General features: G+C 44.6%; 1 protein-coding gene across 1 annotated transcript in view; it reads right to left on the reverse strand.

Moving 5' to 3' along the window:
- cep72 (centrosomal protein 72) overlaps positions 1-25,103 on the reverse strand; it is a 166,208-nt gene that overhangs the window by 17,846 nt on the left and 123,259 nt on the right. Inside the window, exons 7-8 of the mRNA XM_078427331.1 lie at positions 14,478-14,532; positions 1,389-1,592 (exon numbers count right to left, since the gene is read on the reverse strand). Of these exons, the coding sequence (XP_078283457.1) occupies positions 1,389-1,592; positions 14,478-14,532 (259 nt within the window). The remainder of the gene's footprint in view (positions 1-1,388; positions 1,593-14,477; positions 14,533-25,103) is intronic.

Raw genomic sequence — 25,103 nt, forward strand, 5'->3', positions numbered from 1 at the left:
GGGTAACATTTTCATACAAAGCGTGGTGGGTAATTGGAATAAGCTGACCGATGAGGTAGTTGAGGCAGACACTATTGCAACTTTTAAGAAACAGTGAGACATGTACATGGATAGGACGGATTTGGAGGGATATGGGCCAAACACAGACAAGTGGGACAAGTGTAGCTGGGACATGTTGGCCCGTGTGTGCAAGTTGGGCCGAAGGGCCTGTTTCCACGCTGCATGACTCTAAAAGATGAATCAGTCTCATGCTTGAAGAAATTACGTTGTTTTTTAACTGCAGCAGGTAAGAATTTCATTGTTCTAGTTGATATCTGCTGCATACAACAAATAAACAGTCCAGCAATGTTTAAAAAAAAGTGTTAGTCTCCTTACTTTGAATTATTAAAACACTCTTCTAGTACTTGGAGAAGGGGAACCAGTGGCAGAAGGCATGGATTTTTGTGTCTGAATTTAGTTTAAAAAAATTGCAGGTCATCCAAGGTACGTGGCCAGATGATAGGGAGTAGAAAGGTGAAGAGAAGGTAATAGAGACGTAAAAGCATCTGATGCCAACTTTATGTAGATGTGACAGAAGAATGCACAATCCTAATGGTAATTAAATCAGAGGTATTATTTCAGGAGTACTTACTCTGTACATTTAACCAGAACTGCAGTTAGTAAATATAGAATAAAATGCAACAGCACATGTTTCTCTGCAAGTGAGTTGAGCATTGCAAAGAAAATAAAATGCAGCAGGTGGCACTCTTGTCAAGATATCCTATTTTCAAATAGTTGTCACAAAATAACTGCAAACAGGAATGAAACATGAGTAATTTGCAATAATTTGCCCAAAAAGTAAATACTGTAAGATGGGAACAAATAACTGGGATGAGATGAGGATTTTTCTGACAAAGAGCTCCGGTAGACTGAATAGTTGTAAATCACCTGAATTGAAAACTAAACCAGTTAATTACCCAACGATGCTGAACTGCCAACTGACATTCTGTGTAAAAATGCAACTAACAGCATTTAAAGCATACTTTAAATTCACTATTTGAACTTTATAAACCAATTAAGTGTCATGGCATCAAACAGCACAAAAACAGGCTCTTCCGCCCAACTCATCCATGCCGACCAAGATGCTCCATTTTAGCTAGTCCCATTTGCCTGCGTTTGGCCCGTATTCCCCTAAATCTCACCTTATCCATGTACCTGTCCAAGTAGATTTTCCATCATCACCAACACTCATGTATCTATTGCTCTTTCGGCTAGGTACTGTCAATGACCAGTCCAATCAACTGAATAATGTGCTTCGGGGCAATATTTGAGGTGGACAAAATTAATGTGAGGCTTTTCCTGCGTTTGTAAGTTGGTACAGAGTTGCTGATATTAAAATAATACGGTACCTGGGTGTGGGGTGAAGTGTGGGCGGGTGGTGACCCTGTGATAGGCCTCAGCCTCATCTTGAAATTTCAAGTTAAGGTCCATAGCAGAAAATTCGCGTGTTTTTTCATCTGCAAATGTTACTCGACTAGGTCGTGCTGTGACGTCTGTACTGCAAGCTATGGTGCAAGACCGTGGACAGGAAACATTGGGTAATGACTGATAGTCTAGGCAAAAAGAAAAAGTACAACCCTCAGTTAAAACACACATAAATTTCATGAACTGCAAAAGGAACAAGAGTGGCTAATCAGCCTGTATATTAGGTTAGATCACAGCTGATCTGTACCCTCAACTTTGCCTGTCTGCACCAAACAAAAAATGTCAGCTAACCACAAAAAGCTGGAGTAACTCAGCGGGACAGGCTGCATCACTGGAGGGAAGGAATGGGTGACGTTTTGGGCCAAGACCCTTCTTCAGTCCTGAATGTCACCCTCTCCAGAGATGTTGCCAGTTCAGCTGAGTTACTCCAGCTTTTTGTGCCTATTTTCGGTTTAAGCCAACATCTGCAGTTCCTTCCTACCCAAAATCCGTCAGCTTCAGCGCTCACAAATTCGAAAGACCTCGCTATTGTGGGAAAAGATTTCTTAGTGCTCACCAATCTTCGTGTCCAATAAAGACTTCCTAATTTCGCTCCTAAAATAACCAGCCCTAATTTTACAAAATTGCTTTGACCAGACATTACCAATAGCAAAATGTGTTCAAAAAGATTTGTAATTAAAATTTCTGTGTATTAAAATGTTATCGACAAGTACAGAAACTAAAGCACCATATGATTTTAAACCACATATCTCCTTGTCGTTTCCTACTAAAGAACCTCAAGAGGAACATTTCAATCATAGCCTTCAGGTGTCAACGTCAGAAGCTGTTAAGAATCAACATCCATTCAATTGTACCTGAGCACCTGACTGATTCTAGTGCAGCAAAAGATATTGCAAACTTTCTGCCAAATTGATACTGATTATGAGGTGATGTGCAGACATAGCTATAATCTTTGCAAGGATTCTTTGCAAGTATCATAACTTATCGTCAGGTATTCCACCAGTTCTGTCACAACATGCAGAAGGGAAAATACCAACACTTTCCAGAATCCAAAATGCAATTTTCTTTCAACTTTAGCGCATTGATATTGATGGAAGTATTACGAAGAAAATATAATATAGGTGGAAGGAAAGAATACCTGGTTGAGTGGTGTCGCAACAACAACCTCTTGCTTGCGTCCACAAAACCAAGAAACTAATCGTTGACTTCAGAAAGGGGAGGGGGACTTCATGCACCAGTTTTAATTGTTTGGGCGGCAGTGGAGAGAGCTTGCAGCTTCAAGTTCTCAGGCGCCAATATCTCGGATGACCCATCCTGTGCCCGAAACACAGATGAGATCATGAAGAAGGCCTGTCAGTACCTCTACTTTCTGAGGAGTTTAAAGAGATTCGGCATGTCACCAAGGACTCAAATAAGCTTTTACAAGTGCACTGTACAAAGTATCCTGACTGGTTGCATCATGACCTAGTACAGCAATTCAAAAGCAAAGGAGAGCAAGAGGCTGCAGAGAGTGGTGAACCCACCCTGGTCCATCACGGGCACAGCCTTCCCCACCATCATAAGCATCTACATGGGCTCTGCCTCAACAAGGCGCATCCCATTATCAAGGATCCTCACCACCCAGGTAAAGCCCTCTTCCAGTTTTTACAATCAGGAGATATAGAAGCCCGATGTTCCTTAACCTGGTGATGTGGGACAAGACAACTTAGAAGTTCTTGAGTTGACCTGAGCAGTCTTAATCCTATTATTGCAGTAAATGAAGGACCTAGTTATCGACTTCAGTAAGCATGGTGGAGGACATCCCCCAATCAGAATCAATGGTGCCAAAGTGGAACTGGTTGAGAGCCTCAAGTTAATATTGCCAATATCTGTGGTGGACCAACCACATTGACACAACAGCCAAGAAGGCACATCAATGCCTATACTTCCTGAGGAAGTGGGAAGAAGACGAGACTTCCCACCATTGACTCCATCTGCACTTCACCTTGCTTTGGAAAAGCACCCAACATAATCAAAGACTTGTGCCACTCCGGTCATTCCTCCTTCTCCCTGCTCCCATCCAGCAGAAGGTGCAGATGCTTGAAAACGCACATCATCAGACTCAGAAACAGCTTCTGAATGGTTCTTCTATAAGATAGGGGACTGCTCGATTCACCTCTACCCCACTGGGGACATTGGACTTTGTCTGCGGAACATTGACAAAGCGTTACAATGGTGATCAGCGCTACAATGCTGAGAACCATATTCTGCACTCTGCATCTTTCCCTTTTCTCTCTTGTACTTGAGTTTGACTTGAGGGTGTATTTATGTATAGTATTATCTGATCTAATTGGATACCATGCACCTCAGAACACATGACAATAATAAACCTAAACCTAAACCTTTATCCCCTCCTCTACTTTTAATCACTTTGGAAGTAAGAATAGAAAGGCAGATTATTATCTGAATGGTGTCAAGTTAGGAGGAGGGGGAGTTCAACGAGATCTGGGTGTCCTAGTGCATCAGTCAATGAAAGGAAGCATGCAGGTACAGCAGGCAGTGAAGAAAGCCAATGGAATGTTGGCCTTCATAACAAGAGGAGTTGAGTATAGGAGCAAAGAGGTCCTTCTACAGTTGTACCGGGCCCTGGTGAGACCGCACCTGGAGTACTGTGTGCAGTTTTGGTCTCCAAATTTGAGGAAGGATATTCTTGCTATTGAGGGCGTGCAGCGTAGGTTCACTAGGTTAATTCCCGGAATGGCGGGACTGTCGTATGTTGAAAGGCTGGAGCGATTGAGCTTGTATACACTGGAATTTAGAAGGATGAGGGGGGATCTTATTGAAACATATAAGATAATTAGGGGATTGGACACATTAGAGGCAGGAAACATGTTCCCAATGTTGGGGGAGTCCAGAACAAGGGGCCACAGTTTAAGAATAAGGGGTAGGCCATTTAGAACGGAGATGAGGAAGAACTTTTTCAGTCAGAGTGGTGAAGGTGTGGAATTCTCTGCCTCAGAAGGCAGTGGAGGCCAGTTCGTTGGATGCTTTCAAGAGAGAGCTGGATAGAGCTCTTAAGGATAGCGGAGTGAGGGGGTATGGGGAGAAGGCAGGAACGGGGTACTGATTGAGAGTGATCAGCCATGATCGCATTGAATGGCGGTGCTGGCTCGAAGGGCTGAATGGCCTACTCCTGCACCTATTGTCTATTGTCTATTGTCTATAATCCACCTGAAACTACTGAAGCGTTGCAGTACTATAAAGCCATTTATGCTGTGGTAAAATCCACGTAGGATCTGGTGAAGGGTGATAAGATTTTCAGCTACAGGGTATGCAGAATATGGCACAGTGGTAGAATTGCTGTCTTACAGCACCAGAGACCGGGTTTGATCCTGACTACGGGTTTGTCTGTACGCAGTTTGTACGTTCTCCCCGTGCCTGAATGGGTTTTCTCCGGGATCTCCCGTTTCCTCCCACACTCCGAAGACGCACAGGTTTGCAGGTTAATTGGCTTGGTATAATTGACAATTGTCCCTAGTGTGTGTAGGATAGTGTTAATGTGCGGGGATCGCAGGTCGGAGCGGACCTGGTGAACCAAAGGGCCAGTTTCCGTGCTGCACCTCTAAACTAAAAAAAAAAGTTTAGGTTTAGTTTGGAGATGCTGAGCTTGCAAAACATTGGTATTCAAATTATGTTTTGTCATGTACACTTGATTTATCTACTTTTTGGAATGCTTTGTCTGCTACTGAGGTCAGCAAGTGTTCTGGCTGTAAGGCTGAACTTGTTCACTTGTGAAAGAATGCCCCATAATTATGATTTAAAAAAAAAAAGTAGAACTAGGGAAGACCGGTTAAGGGAGACAGACATTATAGCAAGTTGTCCATTCAACAAGGCCTGAAGTTGGCCAAGGTCTCAGGAAAACGAGAGAAAAACAAGAATACAATATGCTGGAGTAACTCAGCGGGTCAGGCAGTATCTTTGGAGAACATGGAGAGGTGATGTTTCGGTTTGAGACTCTTCTTCAGGTCTCAACTCGAAACATCATCTATCCATGTTCTCCAGCGATGCTGCCTGACCCGCTGAGTTACTCCAGCCCTTTGTGTCCTTTTGTGTCTCAGGCAAATGAACACTTGATGCTGAATGATACTGCCTGAAACTGCTTAAACAATTTCTCCCCCTGTCCCAGTTGCTAAATTGTCCGAGCGTGATCCAGTAGGGGCCCCGCCAGAGTCAGATATGAAAATTTTGAAACTGCCTTGCCAATATTGCCTGATGTTGGCAGTATGAAGTGTTCCATTGTCTGCAGCCAGATTTGTGGCTCCCAGTGCATTCCTCACAGTTGATGGGAGTGGATTCATTGTCACCTCAGGGCAGCCACTCATTTCTCCACCACGACAGGAGGTTTATCATAGGGCTGTTCCAGCGGATGGAGCAAGCAGCGGGAGGGGAGGGTGGTTGGAGTGGCAAAGGGAAGAATAAAAAAAGAGACGGGAGGAGGAGTTTGAAGAATTAGGCAGCCCCCCTTTTGAATGCAGGACTTCCAAAGCCTCCTAAAGCAAATCTCTGTTTTTGACTCCATTCCAGCGCACTCGACCTGCTCCTGCCTCACTAGCATCTGACCAAGAGTCAGAAAAGATCATATGCCAACTGAGAAACAAGAGCCTCTGGAGAAGGCAATATTCCTGCTGAATTCCTTAATCTTACTGGAGAGGAGCTTTGGATTCAAATTCAGCAATTCATCCTCCAGATCTGGAAAAGGATGATATGCCAGAGGACGTCTGGGAATTATTATCATGGCCACTTACTACTACTACCATGTACAGAAGGGTCTCCCTGCTCTCAACCACAAGTAAAAGTCATTACATAGGTCCACCTAGTGGCCAAAGAAATTCAGACGATCTTCACTGCACAACCTTAAAAACTATACGAACCAGCATCAACCACTGTACGTGGTCTTTTTTCACTTTTACAAAACCAGAAATCAGAAATATGTGCCATTATTTACCAAATGTCATCGTGTTACTCCAAATTCGGTCTTCATATTGCATATGCAGACGATGCTAGCATACGGACACACTGTGGACTGAATTACGTTATCTTTCTCACATTCCGTGTGAGAATGGGCCTGGACATTTGCTAACAGATGTTAGGCTCACTGGTCTATAGTTTCCTGCAGTCCTTCTTACTGGAGAGGATTCAAGGGATAAGATATCTATGGATTTCAAAAGACAGGCTGATTAAGGATAACGTGCATGGATACTATCAAGATAGTATAGGGGTGATCGTGTCTCACGAATTGGATTGAACCTTTTGAAGAAGCAACCAAAGAGTTGATGAGAGCAAAGCCATAGACAGCAAGGCATGTTTGCAGATGACAGTAAAGTGGATAGTATTGTAGATACCGAAGATGGTTAACAAAAATTACTGCAGGATCTTGATCACTTGGGGCAAGTGGGCTGAGGAATGGTTAATGGAGTTTATTGCAGATAAATGTGAGGTGCTGCATTTTGTGGTCAAACCAGGGCAGGACTTTCACAATGAATGGCTGGGCACTGGGGAGTGTTGTCAAGCAGCGGGATTTAGGAGCGCAGGTACATTGCTCCCTGAAAGTGGCATCACAGGTAGATAGGGTGGTCAAGAAGGCTTTTGGTACATTGGCCCCCATCTGTCAGGGTATGGGATAGAGAAGTTAGAGACGTAGATGTTATAGTTGTAAAAAACCGTGAGGCTGCATTTGGAATATTGTGTTCAGTTTTGATCATACTGCTACGGAAGGATGTTGAGAAGCTGGAAAAAGTGCAGAGAAGATTTACAAGGATGTTGTCAGGACTTGAGGGCCTGAGTTATAGGTTGGGAAGGCTAGAACTGTAATCCTTGGAGGGCAGGAAACTGAGGGGTGATCTTACAGGGGTGTATAAGATCATGAGTGGAATAGATAGGCTGAATGCAGTCTTTTATCCAGAGTTGGGGAATCAAGAACCAGAGGACATATGTTTCAGGTAGAGAGGAGAAAGATTTGAAAGAAACCCATCGAGCAACCTTTTGGGTATATGGAACGAGCTGCCAGTGGAGGTACTTTAGTTTTGTTTAGAGGTACAGCAGGGAAACAGGTCCGCCAAGTGCACGCCAACCACCGAATGAACGACCACCGAATGAATAGAACTCATTCACACTAGTTCTATGCGATGCCACTTACTACACAGTGGGGGGTAATTTACAAAGGCCAATTAACCTGCACGTCTTTGGGATGCAGGAGAAACTCACGTGACCATTGGGTGAACGTGCAAACTTCATATGGACAGCACTCGAGGTCAGGATTGAATCTGTGTCTCCGTTGCTGTGAGGCAGCAGCTCTACCAGCTACGTCATTGGGCCGTGCTATAACAGGCAGGTATGAAAACAAGATATCAAAAACATTCGCACAGGTTCACGGATAGGAAAGGTTCAGAAGGATGTGGGCCAAACACAGGCAGGTGGGACCGGTGTAGATGGGGCATGTTGGTCAGCGTGGGCAGGTTGAGCTGAAAGACATGCTTACATGCAATATGACAATGACTAGTTCTGCCGAGTCCAGCATTTTCTGTCTTTATTTCAAATGTTTACTTAAATTCTGGACTTCTACGATAAATGTTCATCTTATATAGACAATAGACAATAGTCAACAGGTGCAGGAGTAGGCCATTCAGCCCTTCGAGCCAGCACCGCCATTCAATGCGATCATGGTTGATCACTCTCAATCAGTACCACTCTTCACCACTCTTTCTGACTGAAAAAGTTCTTCCTCATCTCCGTTCTAAATGGCCTACCCCTTATTCTTAAACTGTGGCCCCTGACCGATACTGTGGCATACTGACCGATGAAATTATATTTTTAATCTAGTGATGGTTTTTGTTACATGTACAATGATCTCTGTTTGTAAATTAAGTAAAATGACTTGCCCTACAAAATAATCAGATACACTATTAAATTGGCATAATAATGCTAAAATGTATTTCTTTTGAAGAGATTATCTAACTCAGTCTTTAACGTAGATTCTTCTTCATGTATTTAACTAATCTCATTCGCAACCAAAAAACAAGCATTCCTATATTATCCCTACTTCTAAATAACTTGTTGATTTTTAAGAAAAATTATCTAGTGATCATGAGGTGCCCTCACTGACGCTGTAACTCCCGAGACCTTGAGCCAAGATCTAGTATTACATGTTCAGCATCTTAGAAATTGAAAAATTTCATGAAAAAGTCCAAAGGCATCAAAGAAAATTGCTCATCTTATAAACATCTCGAATTGAAAGTACAGGGTTTTAGTGCATTAACAAAGGCAACTAAAAATCAAACAGTGCATTTACTTTAGGAAAGTCCTATACAGTAGTTTCGACACTGTAATGGAATCAACAACTCATGTATAAACCCTGTGGTATGTATTCTGTCAAATACTGGGTTGGGTATTGAATCTTAGTTCTTGTTCAAAAGGTGTGGGTTTCCTGTAAATTGTCACGGAACATTTACGCAATTTTGAAGGTTTCAAAGATATGGACAAGGAAAAAGTGTCAAATAATTAACAATAGAGTTATATAGCACGGAAACAGAGCCCCTGGGCCACCATTTCCACACTAAAAATCAAGTACACATCTACTTTCATAAGTTCATAAGTTTAAAGGAACAGAATTAGGCCATTCGGCCCATCAAATCTTTCCTTCTCAACTCAATTCTCCTGCCTTCTCCCCATAACCCCAGACACCTGTACTAATTAAGTATCAACCTCCGCCTTAAAAATATCAATTGACTTGGCCTCCACAGCCTTCTGTGGCAATGAATTCCGCAGATTTACCATCATCTGACTCAATAAATTCCTCTTCATCTCCATTCTAAAGGTCCATCCTTTCATTTGATCCGTGCCTTTGGTCCTAGACTCTTCCACTAGTGGAAGCATCCTCTCCCCATCGACTCTATCCAGGCCTTTCACTATTCAGTAAGTTTCAATGAGTATTCAATATTAATTCTGTTTATAGCACCTACTCTATATCCTTTTATGCATTTGGCATTTTTAGTCCTTCTAGATTCTCAAATATTGTGCGTCTTGCCACCACCATCCTCTTGGGCAATGCATTCAAATTTGAACCACCATCGCAATGAAAGATATGTTTTATATCCCTTCAAAACTTCCTGCACCTTACCTTAAAACCTTTCTCCTCCGCTTACAGACAAGCTCAGCTAGAGAGTAAAGTTTACTCGTGTCTCCTCAGTGTATGTCCCTCATAATTTTGTACACCTCTATAAAGAATACAAAGAATAATGGAGGACCCACCTTTTCCCCTAAATTGTGAAAGCGTTAACTGGATAATCAGGTCAACTTAAAACAGTAAGGATGGGGATGAAAGATTTCTGTAAGATTTTGGTAAGGCCACAGGGAATATTGAGGAAAACAGAGACCTTGGTGTACAAATCCAAAGATCCCTGAAGGTGGCAGCGCAGATAGATTGGACGATCAAGGCGGCACACAGGAAACTAGCCTTTATTTGGCAGGCCATAATAAGAGCAGGGAGGCGAGGCATTAAAAAAATACTGGTGAGGAAATTCGGGAATATTGTATAGAGTTTTGGTTGCTGCGTAAAGGAGTAATTACCCGAAAGTGGAAACGGTGCCCTTCGTTTCTTTGAAGATCTAAAACAGTCTTAAGAAAAAATGAAAGTAAATGAAAGAAGTGAAGACAAAATAAAAATAATTTCCAATTGTATAGGAGTTCTCACAACCTCTATATCTGGCAATTAGGTATGTTTGAAGCACAGCCACAATTATAATGAAAGAAAAAGTACATTTTGGGTATAACTTGAATTCAATTTTCAGGAAAGATGCAGTAACGTAGTGGTTTAATTACTGGTCTGGTATTACTAGAACCTTGGACAATTAATTTGGATCCATGAGTTGATTGTATTATTTAAAGCCTCCCATCAGTAGTGGTAACTAAGATATTGTTGGATTCTTACAAAAGGTTCAATTACTTCCTCTCGGTATATAAATCTGCTATCCTTAGCCAGTCTGGCCTAAACCATTTTTTGAGTGGATAGTAGACAAAACAAAAGCTTTTCACTGTACCTCGGTACCTGTGACGATAACAAACTGAACTAAACGTGGTTAATTCCTGAGCTCCCTGAGATCTGGTGCAAAATGGGTTCAATGATAGTTGCCAGCGATATTGATATGTCATGAATAAAACCTTCTATCTAATCGAGAAAACTGAATGCTCATAGAAGACATAGAAACATAGGTGCAGGAGTAGGCCATTCGGCCCTTCGAGCCATTTAATATGATCATGGCTGACTCATACCAACAGGCTAAAAATAGATATGCTATTGCCAAAAATGACCTGTTCACATAGTCATAGACTCATACAGCATGGAAACGGCCCCCTCGGGCCAACTTGCCCACGCTGACCAACAAGCCCTGTCTACACTAGTCCCACCTGCTCGCGTTTGGCCCATAACCCTCTAAACCTATCCTATACGTGTAACTGCCCAAATATCTCTTAAATGTTAATGATAGTACCCTCCTCAACTACTCATTCCATATACCCATTACCCTTTGTGTAAAAAACGTTATCCCTCAGGTTCCAATAAAAATTGAATCACTCACTCACTTTAAACTTATGGCCTCTGGTTAGTCATAGAGTCATTGAGTGATACAGTGTGGAAACAAGCCCTTCGGCACAACTTGCCCACTCCGGCCAATGTGTCCCAGCTACACTAGTCCCACCTGCCCGTGTTTGGTCCATATCCCTCCAAACCTGTCTTATCCTGTCTAACTGTTTCTTAAATGTTGGGATAGTCCCTGCCTCAACTACCTCCTCTGGCAGCTTGTTCCATACACCCACCACCCTTTGTGTAAAAAGGTTACCCCTCAGATTCCCATGAAATCTTTTCCCCTTCACCTTGAACCTCTGTCCTCTGATCTATTCCTCTCATGATTTTATACACCTCAGTAAGATTATCCCTCATCCTCCTGCGCACCAAGGAATAGAGTCCCAGCCTATTCAACCTCTCCCAATGGCTCAGACACTCTAGTTCTGGAAACATCCTTTAAAATCTTCTTGGAACCCTTTCCAGCTTGATTCCCCTTCTCTGGATAAATGCCTCCAGCATTTACCATACTTACAGTGCATCTCCACGACTGCAGTCAATGCATACAGGTGATCACAAAAATGAAAGCGAACAGTAGGGCAGGGGAGATGGATGCCAGCATTCAAAGATTCTGGACATAGTGTTGTGCTGAAAAATATGTTTGATTCTCTTCTAATTTACCACACCTCAATCATAGCTAGTTCATTACAAGATTCTGAGTTCACAAGTTATAGGAGTAGAATTAGGGCATTCGGCCCATCGAGTCCACTCCGCCATTCAATCATGGCTGATCTCTGCCTCTGAATCCCATTTTCCTGCCTTCTCCCCATAACCCTTGACATCCGTTCTAATCAAGAATGAGTCTATCTCTGCTTAAAAATATCCACTGACTTGGTCTCCACAGCCCTCTATGGCAATGAAATTCCTTCTCACCTCCTTTCTAAAAGAGCACCTTTTAATTCTGAGGCTACGACCTCTGGTCCTAGACTCTCCCACCAGTGGAAACATCCTTTCCACATCAACTCTATGTGGAAGGCCATCAAAATTTCAACAGGGATGTTGAAACCAAGGAAACCTTGACCAACTATTTTTAAATTGTGTGTGTGCAATACAAAACACGAAACTGTATATGACTGGTAATGTAACTCGTAATGTCCTACACCAAAACATATCCAAAGTTTAACAAATCATAAATTTCTACCAATATTTCTTCCTCAGACTTCACAATTTGCACTTACTCTATCCCTGTGTCACATTTTTTGACTTTTCATCTCTGGCTTATGTCCAACCATCTACCTGTCATAACCCGCCCCCACGCCGACTTTACCTGTATCCACCTATCAGTCACCAGGCTTTGTCCTGCCCCTCCTCGCTTCAAGCTTTTCACCCACCCCACCCCAATCAGTCTGAAGAAGGGCCACAATCTTAAACATTACCTATCCGTGTTCTCCAGAGATTCTGCCCGAGCCCGCTGATATACTCCAACACTTTGTGTCTTTTTTTGTAAACGAGCATCTGTAGTTCCTTGTGTCTCCTTTAACAAGTTGATTCCTGCTTTTAAGCTTCTCCATGATACAATGGAAGAATCAATCATATTTCCATTTGACATAAAGGAGGCCATTCAGGCCACAGAGTCATTGCTAGCTCTGAAAGCAGTCCTAGTTATTCCTATTCTCCCTCACATGCTCATCATTTCCACCCTGATTCTCCCAACAGTCAGCTACATGTGGGGTAATTCAGGAAGCTAATTAGCCAAGTTATCGAGTCTGGGTTGAAGGAGCTGTGTGTCGTTATGCCACCTAGTCAGTTTGCCTTCACTTTTGTCTATCAGAACAACTATAATAATTCTGAACTGTTAGAATTAAACAGATTCCCAGAAAGAATTTGAAGAAGGGTCTCGACCCGAAACGTTACTTATCCATGTTCTTCAGAGATTCTGCCTGGCCTGCTGAGATACTCCTGAACTTTGTGTCCTTCTGAATGTTTGATAAGATATTGTTGTCTGAACTTGAAATTCATGGAATTGAAAACAAAGATTATTTGAACCAATTGATCTGTTGAGTAAGAGAACAATTATAGAGTTGATGAACGGGTTCCATATTGATAGGATGTGACAAAAAGTGTCATGTAAGAACCTGTGTTGGATACTGCAATTATTTAGCGTGATAAATGACTTCCTGGACAAACAAAAAGACTATTTTACATTTATCAATGACATAAAGATTTCTTTTTCAGAACATGGGTGTTGTTAACAAGGGCAGGATTTATTGCCTGAGAGAAGGTGATGGTGACCTTCACTTGCTGCTGTCCTTCTGCCAAAGCTACTCCAACCATGCTGGAGCTCAGGGACTTTCAGGAGGAAATGGGAAAACATTTCAGGATGATGTGCAATGTGCAGGTGGTAGTGTTCTCGTGCACCCAGTCCTTGTCCATCCTAGGAGTCGATGACATGAGTAACTGCAGTGCATTTGGTGAATGGTGCCCAGCGCAGAGGGAGGATCTCTTTAAGCCAGGAAGTAAATCATTTTAAGGGAATCTAGAAAGGATGCAAAATGCTGGACGGGAACCCTACCTCTTTTCCCTGTACAAAACCTGTACATGTACATCCCCCTATTTGCAGAAGTATTCGTGTTAGGAAACTCCTCTTGGATTATGATTGACCAACAACAGAAATAACATCATTCTTAAATTACCTCACTGTAATGTAATTTCCAAATCAGCATTGCACTAAAAATGTTGTCATAACATATGAATCCACCTTACAATGAGGCTTAAATTTGCACGCATGATTTGCAATGGCAACTGCACATTTATATTTGAGAGGTTGATGTTGACAGTCAATGCCAAAAACCACTTAAAAAATCACCATGTGCAATAAATACTGATTTTCAAACATGTAAAAAAACTGGTTTTGAGCTGGAATTTCTTGGTAAATGCTTCAAAATCACAGCAATCATTTTTTTAGATGCAAACTGGTTGAAAGCTTGTTGAGGGGCAATATCATGAGAGCAGATCACATGGATGGGAAGAGTTCAGAAATATAGGATTGGAGAGGTGATGGGGCAGAGGAAACAGGGGGGGGGGGGGGGGTCCAGAATAACAATGAATGATTTAAGTTAGAGTACGTGAAGAATGAATAGGATGTGAGGAGCAGGGATGATACGTGGAAATGGAGATCACAGCAAAAAAACAGATGTTGAAGGAATTCAGATGATATTGGAGGTAAGAATGGGGATGACCACATGGAAGACTGAGGATACAATTAACTTCAAAGGATGGCAGAGCATGATGGAAATCAGGAACACAAAACTGAGCCACTAGTTAATAGCAATATGAAGAATCCAATGCATTTTCTTCATCAGTCTTACAGAAATGCTTAACAGTATTTGCAAAATATACACGAGGGAAAATGAATTACCTTCATTAACTACTTGAAATTCCACAGAGCTTTTCTTTTGTGGATTCATGACACCCTGAATGGAATTAAGAAACAAGCCAGGCCATATTAACAAATAACTTCACAAGAACAGGAGCAATAATAACAAAAATGTGAACTCAAAAAATGACCTTTCAATAACCTATGTACATTTGACGTACTACATTCTTCAAAGCAGACCTGTGAGAGAGGAATGATTTAAGAGAAATGACAGGTAGCTCAAGCAGGACAATAAAGCTTACAATAGACTCTCCTAAAAAAAATAGATTGCGTAAACCAGCTTCTCCAGTTCCTTGTTTCTCCAATACACACTCCAACCCAGGTTTAGTCATGTTCATAAGTCAGAGGAGCAGAATTAGGCCATTTTACCCATCAAGCCTACACCGCCATTCAATCATGGCTGATCTATCACTCCCTCGTAACCCCTTTCTCCTGCCTTCTCCCCACAACCGCTGACACCTCTAATCAAGAATCTTTCTATCTTTGCCTTAAAAAATATCAATTGACGGCCTCCACATTCTTCTGTGGCAATGAATTCCAGAGATTCACCACCCTCTAACTAATTAAATTTCTGCTCATCTCCATCCTTAAGGAACGTTCTTTAATTCTGAGGCTATGTTCTTTGGTCCTAGTCTCATAGTATAAGAAAATAACTGCAGATGCTGGTACAAATCGAAGGTATTTATTCACAAAATGTTGGAGTAACTCGGCAGGTCAGGCAGCATCTCGGGAGAGAAGGAATGGGCAACGTTTCGGGTCGAGACCCTTCTTCAGACAGATGTCAGGGGGGCGGGACAAAGGAAGGATATAGGTGGAGTCAGGAAGATAGAGGGGGATCTGGGAAGGGGGAGGGGAAGAGAGGGACAGAGGAACTTTCTAAAGTTGGAGAAGTCGATGTTCATATCACTGGGCTGCAAGCTGCCCAGGCGAAATATGAGGTGCTGTTCCTCCAATTTCCGGTGGGCCTCACTATGGCACTGGAGGAGGCCCATGACAGAAAGGTCAGACTGGGAGTGGGAGGGGGAGTTGAAGTGCTCGGCCACCGAGAGATCAGTTTGTTTGACGCGGACTGAGCGCAGGTGTTGAGCGAAGCGATCGCCGAGCCTGCGTTTGGTTTCGCTGATGTAAATAAGTTGACATCTGGAGCAGCGGATGCAATAGATGAGGTTGGAGGAGGTGCAGGTGAACCTCTGTCTCACCTGGAAAGACTGTTTGGGTCCTTGGATGGAGTTGAGGGGGGAGGTAAAGGGAGAGGTGTTGCATCTCATGCGGTTGCAGGGGAAAGTGCCCGGGGATGGGGTGGTTTGGGTAGGAAGGGACGAGTGGACCAGGGAGTTACGGAGGGAACGATCTCTGCGGAACGCAGAAAGGGGAGGGGATGGGAAGATATGGCCAGTGGTGGGGTCCCGTTGTAGGTGACGGAAATGTTGGCGGATGATTTGTTGGATACGCAGGCTGGTGAGAACGAGGGGGATTCTGTCCTTGTTACGAGTGGGTGAGGGGGAGCAAGAGCGAAGCTGCGGGGTGTAGAAGAGACCCTAGTGAGAGCCTCATCTATAATGGAAGAGGGGAAGCCCCGTTTCCTGAAGAATGAGGACATCTCTGATGCCCTAGTGTGAAACACCTCATCCCGGGCGCAGATGCGGCGTAGACGGAGGAATTGGGAGTAGGGGATAGACTTTTTGCAGGAGACCGGGTGGGAAGAAGTGTAGTCCAGATAGCTGTGCGAGTCAGTGGGTTTATAGTAGATGTCAGTCACTAGTCTGTCTCCTGTGATGGAGATGGTGAGGTCCAGAAACGGGAGGGAGATGGTGAGGTCCAGAAACGGGAGGGAGATGTCAGGTATATTTAAGGGCAGGATGGAAATTGGAAGTAAAGTGTATGAAGTCAGTATTTTAGGAAGTCAGTCCTAGACTCTCTCACTGGTGGAAACATCCTCTCCACATCCACTCTATCCAGGCCTTTCACTATTCGGTAAGTTTCAATGAAGTACCCCATCATCCTTCCAAACTCTAGCAAGTAGAGGCCCAGTGCTGTGAAACAGTCATCATATGTTCTCCCACTCAATCCTGAAATCTTTCACTTAAACCTCCTCAGGACCCTGTCCAGCACCAGTATATCCTTCCTCAGATACGGGGCCCAAAATTGCTCACAATACTCCAATTGTGGTCTGACTCCCTGGTCCAGAACAAGGGGCCACAGTTTAAGAATAAGGGGTAGGCCATTTAGAACTGAGATGAGGAAAAACCTTTTCAGTCAGAGAGTTGTGAATCTGTGGAATTCTCTGCCTCAGAAGGCAGTGGAGGCCAATTCTCTGAATGCATTCAAGAGAGAGCTAGATAGAGCTCTTAAGGATAGCGGAGTCAGGGGGTATGGGGAGAAGGCAGGAACGGGGTACTGATTGAGAATCATCAGCCATGATCACATTGAATGATGGTGCTGGCTCGAAGGGCCGAATGGCCTCCTCCTGCACCTATTGTCTATTGTCTGGCGCCTTATAGAGCCTCAGCATTACATCTCTGTTTTTGTGTTCTAGTCCTCACGAAATAAATGCGCTTGCCTTCCTTATTACTGATTCGACTTGCAAATTCACTTTTGGGAATTCTGTACCAGTACCTTTGCACCTCCAATTTCTGAATTCACTCCCCATTTAGAAAATAGTCTACACCTTTATTACAACTACCAAAATGCATGCCTCCACACTTTGCTACGCTGTATTCATCAGTCTGAAGAAGGGTCTCGACCCGAAACGTCACCCATTCCTTCTCTCCTGAGATGCTGCCTGACCTGCTGAGTTACTCCAGCATTTTGTGAATACCTTCGATTTGTACCAGCATCTGCAGTTATTTTCTTATACTTTGCTACGCTGTATTCCATCTGCCACTTCTCTGCCCACTCTCCCAACCTGTCAACCTCCCAACAATCCTTCTGCAGAGTCCCTACCTTCTCCACACTACCCGCCCCTCCGCCTATCTTCGTATCATCTGCCAACTTAGCCATAAAGCCTGCAATCCCCTCATCCAAATGATTAATATACAAAGTGAAGAGTAGCCGCCCCAGCACCGACCCCTGCGGAACTCTGCTGGTCACTGGCAACCAAGATAAAGCCCCTTTATTGCCACTCTTTGCCTTCTGCCATCTGACCAACCTGCTATCCATGCTAGTATTTTCCCTTTGATACCGTGGCCTCTCATCTTCTTTAGCAGCCGCACCTTATCAAAGAGTTTCTGAAAATCTAGGTAAACAACGTCCACTGACTCTGCTGTGCTATTTACTTCCTCAAAGAATTCCAACAGATTCGTTAAGACAAAATCTCCCCTTCACAAAACCATGCTGACTTCGGCCTAAATTATCATGTACTTCTAAGTACTCCATAGGCTCATCCTTTATAACATGGACTCTAAAATCTTACCAACCATTGAAGTCAGGCTTAGCGGCCTATAGTTTCCACTCTTCTGCTTTGCTCCCTTCTTGTACAGCAGGGTTATATTTGCAATTTTACAAAAGTCTGGAACCACTCCTGACTCTAGTCATTCTCAAAAGATCACTACTAATGGCTCCACAATCTCTAAATCCACCTCTTTCAGAACCCTGGGGTGCAGTCCATCCAGTCCAGGTTACTTATTCACCTTCAGACCTTTCAGTTTTCCAAGCATCTTCTCCTTAGTAATAGCCACTTCACTAACTTCCACCCCCTGACTCTCTTGAAGTTCGGGCACGTTGCTGGTTGCTAGTCCACAGAGGACAATTCATATCAGGTAAATAAAAGGATTTGCATTGACAACACTTTGGCAGAGTATTTCAATTGAATCGACGAAGAGAAAAAAACACTCCATTCTCCGCTATGTAGTCAGCAACAAAATACTAATATCTACTCGGCGGCTAGTGGCGCAGCTGATAGAGCTCACAGAGCCAGAGGATCCAGTTCGTTCCTGAACTTGGGTGTTGCATATGCAGAGTTTGCACGGTCTCCCTCTAACCATGGGGTTTCCTCCGGATGTTCCGGTTTCTTCCCACATCCCAAAGACGTGCAGGTTTGTAGGTTAATTGGCCTCTGTAAATTGTCCCCAGTGTGTAGGGAGTGGATGGGTAAGTGGGATAACAAAGAACTGGTGTGAACAGGTGATCGATGGTCGGCAAGGCCTCAGTGGGCCAAAGGGCCCTGTACAACTGCAAATAGGATCTCCTTGCTCCTATACTCAAATCAATAGACAATAAACAATAAACCAAACTACTCCGAACTTAGAAACATAGAAAATAGGTGCAGGAGTAGGCCATTCGGCCATTTGGCCCTTCGGGTCAGCACCACCATTCAATATGATCATGGCTGACCATCCAAAATCAGTAACCCCGTTCCTTCTTTTTCTCCATATCCCTTGATTCTATTAGCCATAAGAGCTAAATCTAACTCTCTCTTGAAAACATCCAGTGAATTGACCTCCTCTGCCTTCTGTTGCAGAGAATTCCAGAATCATAACTCTCTGGGTGAAAAAGGTTTTCCTCATCTCAGTCCTAAATAGCCTACCTCTTATTCCTAAACTGCGACCCCTGGTTCTGGACTCCCCCAACATCAGGAACATTTTTCCTGCACCTATTGTGTTCAATCCCTTAAGAATTGTATATGTTTCTATAAGATCCCCTCTCATCCGTCTAAATTCCAGTGAATACAAGCCCTGTCGAACCACTCTTTCATCATATGTCAGTCCCGCCATCCCGGGATTAACCTGGTGAACCTACGCTGTACTTTCTCGATAGCAATAATGTCCAACCTCAAATTAGGAGACCAAAATTGCATTCATTACTCCAGGTCGTGTCTCACCAGGGCCCTGTACAACTGCAGTAGGATCTCCTTGCTCCTATACTCAAATCAATAGACAATAGGTGCAGGAGTAGGCCATTCGGCCATTCGAGCCAGCACCGCCAATCAATGTGATCATGGCTGATCATCCACAATCAATACCCCGTTCCTGCCCTCTCTCCATACCCCCTGACTCCGCTATCATTAAGAACTCTATCCAACTCTCTCTTGAAAGCATCAAGAGAATTGGCCTCCACTGCCTTCTGAGGCAGAGAATTCCACAGATTTACAACTCTCTGACTGAAAAAGATTTTCCTCATCTCCGTTCTAAATGGTCTACCCCTTATTCTTAAACTGTGGCCCCTGGTTCTGGACTCCCCCAACATTGGGAATATGTTTCTTGCCTGTAGCGTGTCCAATCCCCTAATAATCTTATATGTTTCAATAAGATCCCCTCTCGTCCTAAATTCCAGTGAATACAAGCCCAGTCACTCCAGTCTTTCAACATATAGCAGTCCTGCCATTCCGGGAATCAACCTAGTGAACCGAAACTGCACTCCCTCAATAACAAGAATGTCCTTCCTCAAATTTGAAGACCAAAACTGCACAAAGTACTCCAGGTGTGGTCTCATTAGGGCCATGTACAACTGCAGAATGACCTCTTTGCTCTTATACTCAAATCCTCTCGCTATGAAGGCCAACATGCCATTAGATTTCTTCACTGTTTGCAGTATCCGCATGCTTACTTTCAGTGACTGATATACAAGTCAAGTCAAATTTATTTGTCACATACACGATGTGCAGTGAAATGAAAGTGGCAATGCCTGCGGGTTGTGCACAAAAAGAATTACAGTTACAGCATATAAATAAAGTTAATAAGTTACTATTAGTGTTGACAAAAATTTAGTCTCTGGGGTTATAAAAGTTGACAGTCCTGATGGCCTGTGGGAAAAAGCTCCGTCTCATCCTCTCCGTTTTCACAGCGTGACAGCGGAGACGTTTGCCTGATCGTAGCATCTGGAACAGTCCGTTGCTGGGGTGGCAGGGGTCCCTCATGATCTTGCTTGCTCTGGATCTGCACCTCCTGATGTATAGGTCCTGCAGGGGGACGAGTGTAGTTCCCATGGTGCGTTCTACCGAACGCACTACTCTCTGCAGGGCCATCCTGTCCTGGGCAGAGCTGTTCCCAAACCAGACTGTAATGTTGCCGGACAGGATGCTCTCTACAGCCCCAGAGTAGAAGCAATGAAGGATCCTCAGAGACACTCTGAATTTCCTCAGTTGTCTAAGGTGGTAAAGGCGCTGCTTAGCCTTACCCACCAGTGCGGCAATGTGCGTTACCCACGTCAGATCCTCTGCGATGCGGACTCCCAAGTATTTAAAACTGCTCACCCTATCCACAATAGACCCATTTATCTCCAGTGGCGTGTACGTCCTTGGATGTTTAGCCCTTCTGAAGTCCACAATCGCCTCCTTTGTTTTAGTGACATTCAAGAGGAGGCTATTGTCCTGGCACCAGAGTGCCAGATCAGCCACCTCCTCCCAGTAGGCCTTCTCATCGTTGGTGGAGATCCGGCCCACCACCACAGTGTCATCAGCAAACTTGATGATGGAGTTTGAGCTGAACCTGGCCCCACAGTCATGTGTGTACAGGGAGTACAGTAGGGGGCTAAGGACGCAGCCCTGGGGGGATCCTATGTTCAGGGTGAGGGAGCTAGATGTGTGTTCCCCCATCCTGACCACTTGGGGCCTGGCAGTGAGAAAGTCCAGGACCCAGGCACACAGAGGGGTGCTAATCCTCAGTTCCAGCAGCTTCTCAACCAGTCTGCTGGGGACTATTGTGTTGAATGCTGAACTAAAGTCAATGAACAGCATCCTCACATAGCCCCCCTGACTGTCCAGATGAGAGAGAGCGGTGTGTAGAACCTGGGAGACCGCATCATCCGTGGACCTGTTCGGACAGTATGCGAACTGTAGTGGGTCCATGTTGCGAGGAAGGAGGGCGCAGATGTGCTTCTTGACTAGCCTCTCAAAGCATTTCATGACAACCGAGGTGAGGGCCACCGGTCGGTAATCATTTAAACACGCTGGAGAGGCATTCTTTGGCACCGGTACAATGATGGATCTTTTGAAGCATGCAGGGACCACGGACTTTGCCAAGGAGAGGTTGAATATTGTGGTGAGCACTGGAGCAAGCTGAGTAGCACAAGACGTTAGTACTCGCCCAGATATACCATCTGGGCCTCCAGCTTTCCTCGTGTTCACACGCGTCAGAGCCCACCTCACCTCATGCTCGGACACCGAGAATGTGTGCACATCCCCGGCGGTGGATCCCCCTCCAGCCTCGCTAGCCAGCGCCCCTTCGGTGCTGTTTTTAGACGGCGAGCTGGTGGTGTTACCCGTCTCAAACCGTGCATAAAAAGAGTTCAGGTCATCAGCTAAGGAGGAGCCAGCACTTCCGGTTGAGGGGGTGCTGGACCTGTAGCTAGTTATTGTCCGTAGCCCCTGCCAAAGGCGCCTGGTGTCCTGCTGCTCCATCTGTGACTCCATCTTGTCCCGGTACCTCCTTTTTGCATCCTTCACTGCCCTTCGCAGTCGGTAGGACTCTCCCTTGTAGTCGTCCATGTTGCCGGATGCCAGGCCGGAGTTGTAAGCAGCGGTGCGAGCATTCAAGGCCACGCGAATAGACCTGTCCACCCAGGGTTTTTGGTTAGGGAAGATACTGACCCTTACCGTGGGGATGATGGTATCGGCTATTGTGGCAATGAAGTCCGTAACCGCTTCCTCAAACTCATTTACGTCTCTGGAACTTGCTTGGAACATGTTCCAGTCGACTTCGCTCAGTGCATCCTGCAGCATGGCCTCTGAATGGTCAGCCCACCGCTTTACGTCCCTCGTCACTGTCGCTTCCCGTACTATCCGTTGTTTATACTCCGGCAGCAGGAAAATGGCAGCGTGGTCAGATTTTCCAAAAGGAGGGAGAGAAACGGCCTTGTAGCCTTTCCTGAACGGCGTGTAGCAGTGGTCCAAAGTTCTTTCCCCTCTGGTTACACACGTGATGTGTTGGTAGAAGTTGGGCATGACCTTTTTGAGATTTCCCCTATTGAAGTCTCCAGCCACCAGCACAGCCGCATCAGGGTTCTTGTTTTGGTGTTGACACAACACATCGTGTAGGGTGGACAGTGCCACGTCGGTGTCCGCATGCGGTGGGATATAGACGGCTGTGATGATCACCGAGCTGAACTCCCGGGGTAGGTAGAATGGTCGGCATGAGATAGTTAGATGTTCCAGGTCCGGCGAGCAGGAACGAGAAAGCGTCTTAATATTCCCAGGATTACACCAGTTATTATTGGTCAAGAAGCAGACTCCTCCGCCCTTGGATTTCCCGGATTCTTCCGTTCTGTCCGCCCGGAAAACAGTGAAGGACTCGGATGGGCAAATCACCTGGTCAGGCACCAGCGGGGTCAGCCATGTTTCGGTCAGACAAAGGATGTTACAGTTCTTTATGTCCCTCTGGAATCTGATCCTTGCCCTCAGGTCATCCAGCTTGTTCTCCAGGGACTGGACGTTGGCCAGAAGTATGCTGGGCAGAGGTGGACGTAAGGCTTGGGTTCTCAGCCTGTTCCGAATCCCCCCTCGCTTCCCTCGGTGTTTTTTCCGACTTTCCCACTGACCTGCGCTCCCACTGCTGCTGCCGCGGTGAGCTCCTTTGATGATCTCTATCGGTATATCGGTGAGTAGTTTTCTGTTTAATAGTGCTCCGGTAGCGCTCGAGTTTAATTTTACGAGCGTTTCCCGGTCGTACATTGGTTAATGCTAAGTGCTAGCACACGCTAGAGCACTTAGGGATAATTTTAAGGACACCCAGGTCTCGTTGCACCTTCCCTTTTCATAATCTGACACCATTCAGATAATAATCTGTCTTCTTGATCTTGCCACCAGTGGATAACCTCACATTTATTCACATTATACTGCATCTGCCATGCATCTGCCCACTCACCCAACCTATTCAAGTAACCCAGCAGCCTCATACCATCCTCCTTGCAGCTCACACTGCCACCCAGCTTTGAGTCATCCACAAACTTGGAGATGTTATATTTAATTCCCTCGTATAAATCGTCAATATATATTGTAAATAACTGGGGTCCCAGCATTGAGCCTTGTGGCACCCCACTAGTCACTGCCTGCCATTCTGGAAAGGAACTGTTAATTCCTACTCTCTGCTTCCTGTCTGCCAACCAGTTCTCTATCCATGCCAGTACCCTACCCCCAATACCATGTTCTCTAATTTTACACACTAATCTCTTGTGTGGGACCTTGTCAAAGGCTTTTTGAAATCCTCCTTCCCAGCGTTGTTACCAATTTGGTAATCCCAATCTATACGTTGATTAAAGTCACCCATGATATCTGCTGTACCTCTGCTACTCGCATCCCTAATTTCCTGCTTGATGCTATCCCCAACCTCCCTTCTTTTTGTTGGTCTGTACACAACTCCAACAAGTGCTTTCTGCCCTTGGCTATTTCGCAGTTCCACCCATACAGATTCCACAGCATCCAAGCTAATGTCTCTCCTTACTATTGCATTAATCTCCTCTTTAACCAGCAATGCCACCCACCTCCTTTTCCTTTCTGTCTTTCATTCATGAATATTGAATATCCCTGCATATTGAGCTCCTTGCCTTGGTTGCCCTGGAGCCATGACTCCATAATCCCAACGATATCATATCCGTTAACAACAATTTATATCTTGGGAGACGAACATAAAATTTGTTCTCACACATTTTATTATCTTATGAAAAACCATGAACCCCAAAGTGGAAGTGCATTTGTAACTATACAAGATGGATAACGGGACCAAAGTGGGAGGAAATAGGCAGATATTATAGTTTTTCTTAATCACTTTAAATTATTATAACATCATAGAGTCGTAGAGTGATGCAGCGTGGAGCAGACCCGACAGCCCAACTTGCCCACGCCGTCCAACATGTCCCAGCTACACTAGTCTCACCCGAGATAGACATAAAAAGCCAGAGTAACTCAGCAGGACCGACAGCATCTCTGGAGAGAAGGAATGGTGACGTTTTGGGACGAGACCCTTCTTGCGTTCGACCCATATCCCTCCAAACCTGTCTATCCATGTACCTGTCTAACTGTTTCTTAAATGTTGGGATAGTCCCTGTTGCAATTACCTCCTCTGACAGCTTGTTCCATACCCCCACCACCCTTTGTGTGAAAAAGGTACCCCTCAGATTCCTATTAAATCTTTCCCTTTCATGTTAAACCAATGTCCTCTGGTTCTCGATTTGCCCATTCTGGGCAAGAGACTCTGTGCATCTACCGATCTCTTCCTCTCATGATTTTATACACCTCTATAAGATCAATCCTTATCCTCCTGCGCTCCAAGGAATAGAGTCCCAGCCTACTCCACCTCACCCTATAGCTCAGACCCTCTAGTCCTGGCAACATCCTCGTAAATCCTCTCTGTACTCTTTCCAGCTTGACAACATCTTTCCAATAATATGGTGCCCAGAACTGCACACAATACTCTAAATGCGGCCTCACCAACGTCTAATACAACTGCAACATGACCTCCTAACTTCCATACTCAATACTCTGATTGATGAAGGCCAATGTGCCAAAAGCCTTTTTGACTACCCTATCTTCTTATGACTCCACCTTCAAGGAACCCTGCACCTGCACTCCTAAATCCCTCTGCTCTACAACACTCCTTAGAGCCCTGCCATTCACTGTGTAGGTTCTGCCCATGTTAGATTTCCCAAAATACACCACCTTACATTTCTTGTATTAAA

The sequence above is a fragment of the Rhinoraja longicauda genome, chromosome 2 (genome assembly GCF_053455715.1).
Source record: "Rhinoraja longicauda isolate Sanriku21f chromosome 2, sRhiLon1.1, whole genome shotgun sequence".
NCBI lineage: Eukaryota > Metazoa > Chordata > Chondrichthyes > Rajiformes > Arhynchobatidae > Rhinoraja > Rhinoraja longicauda.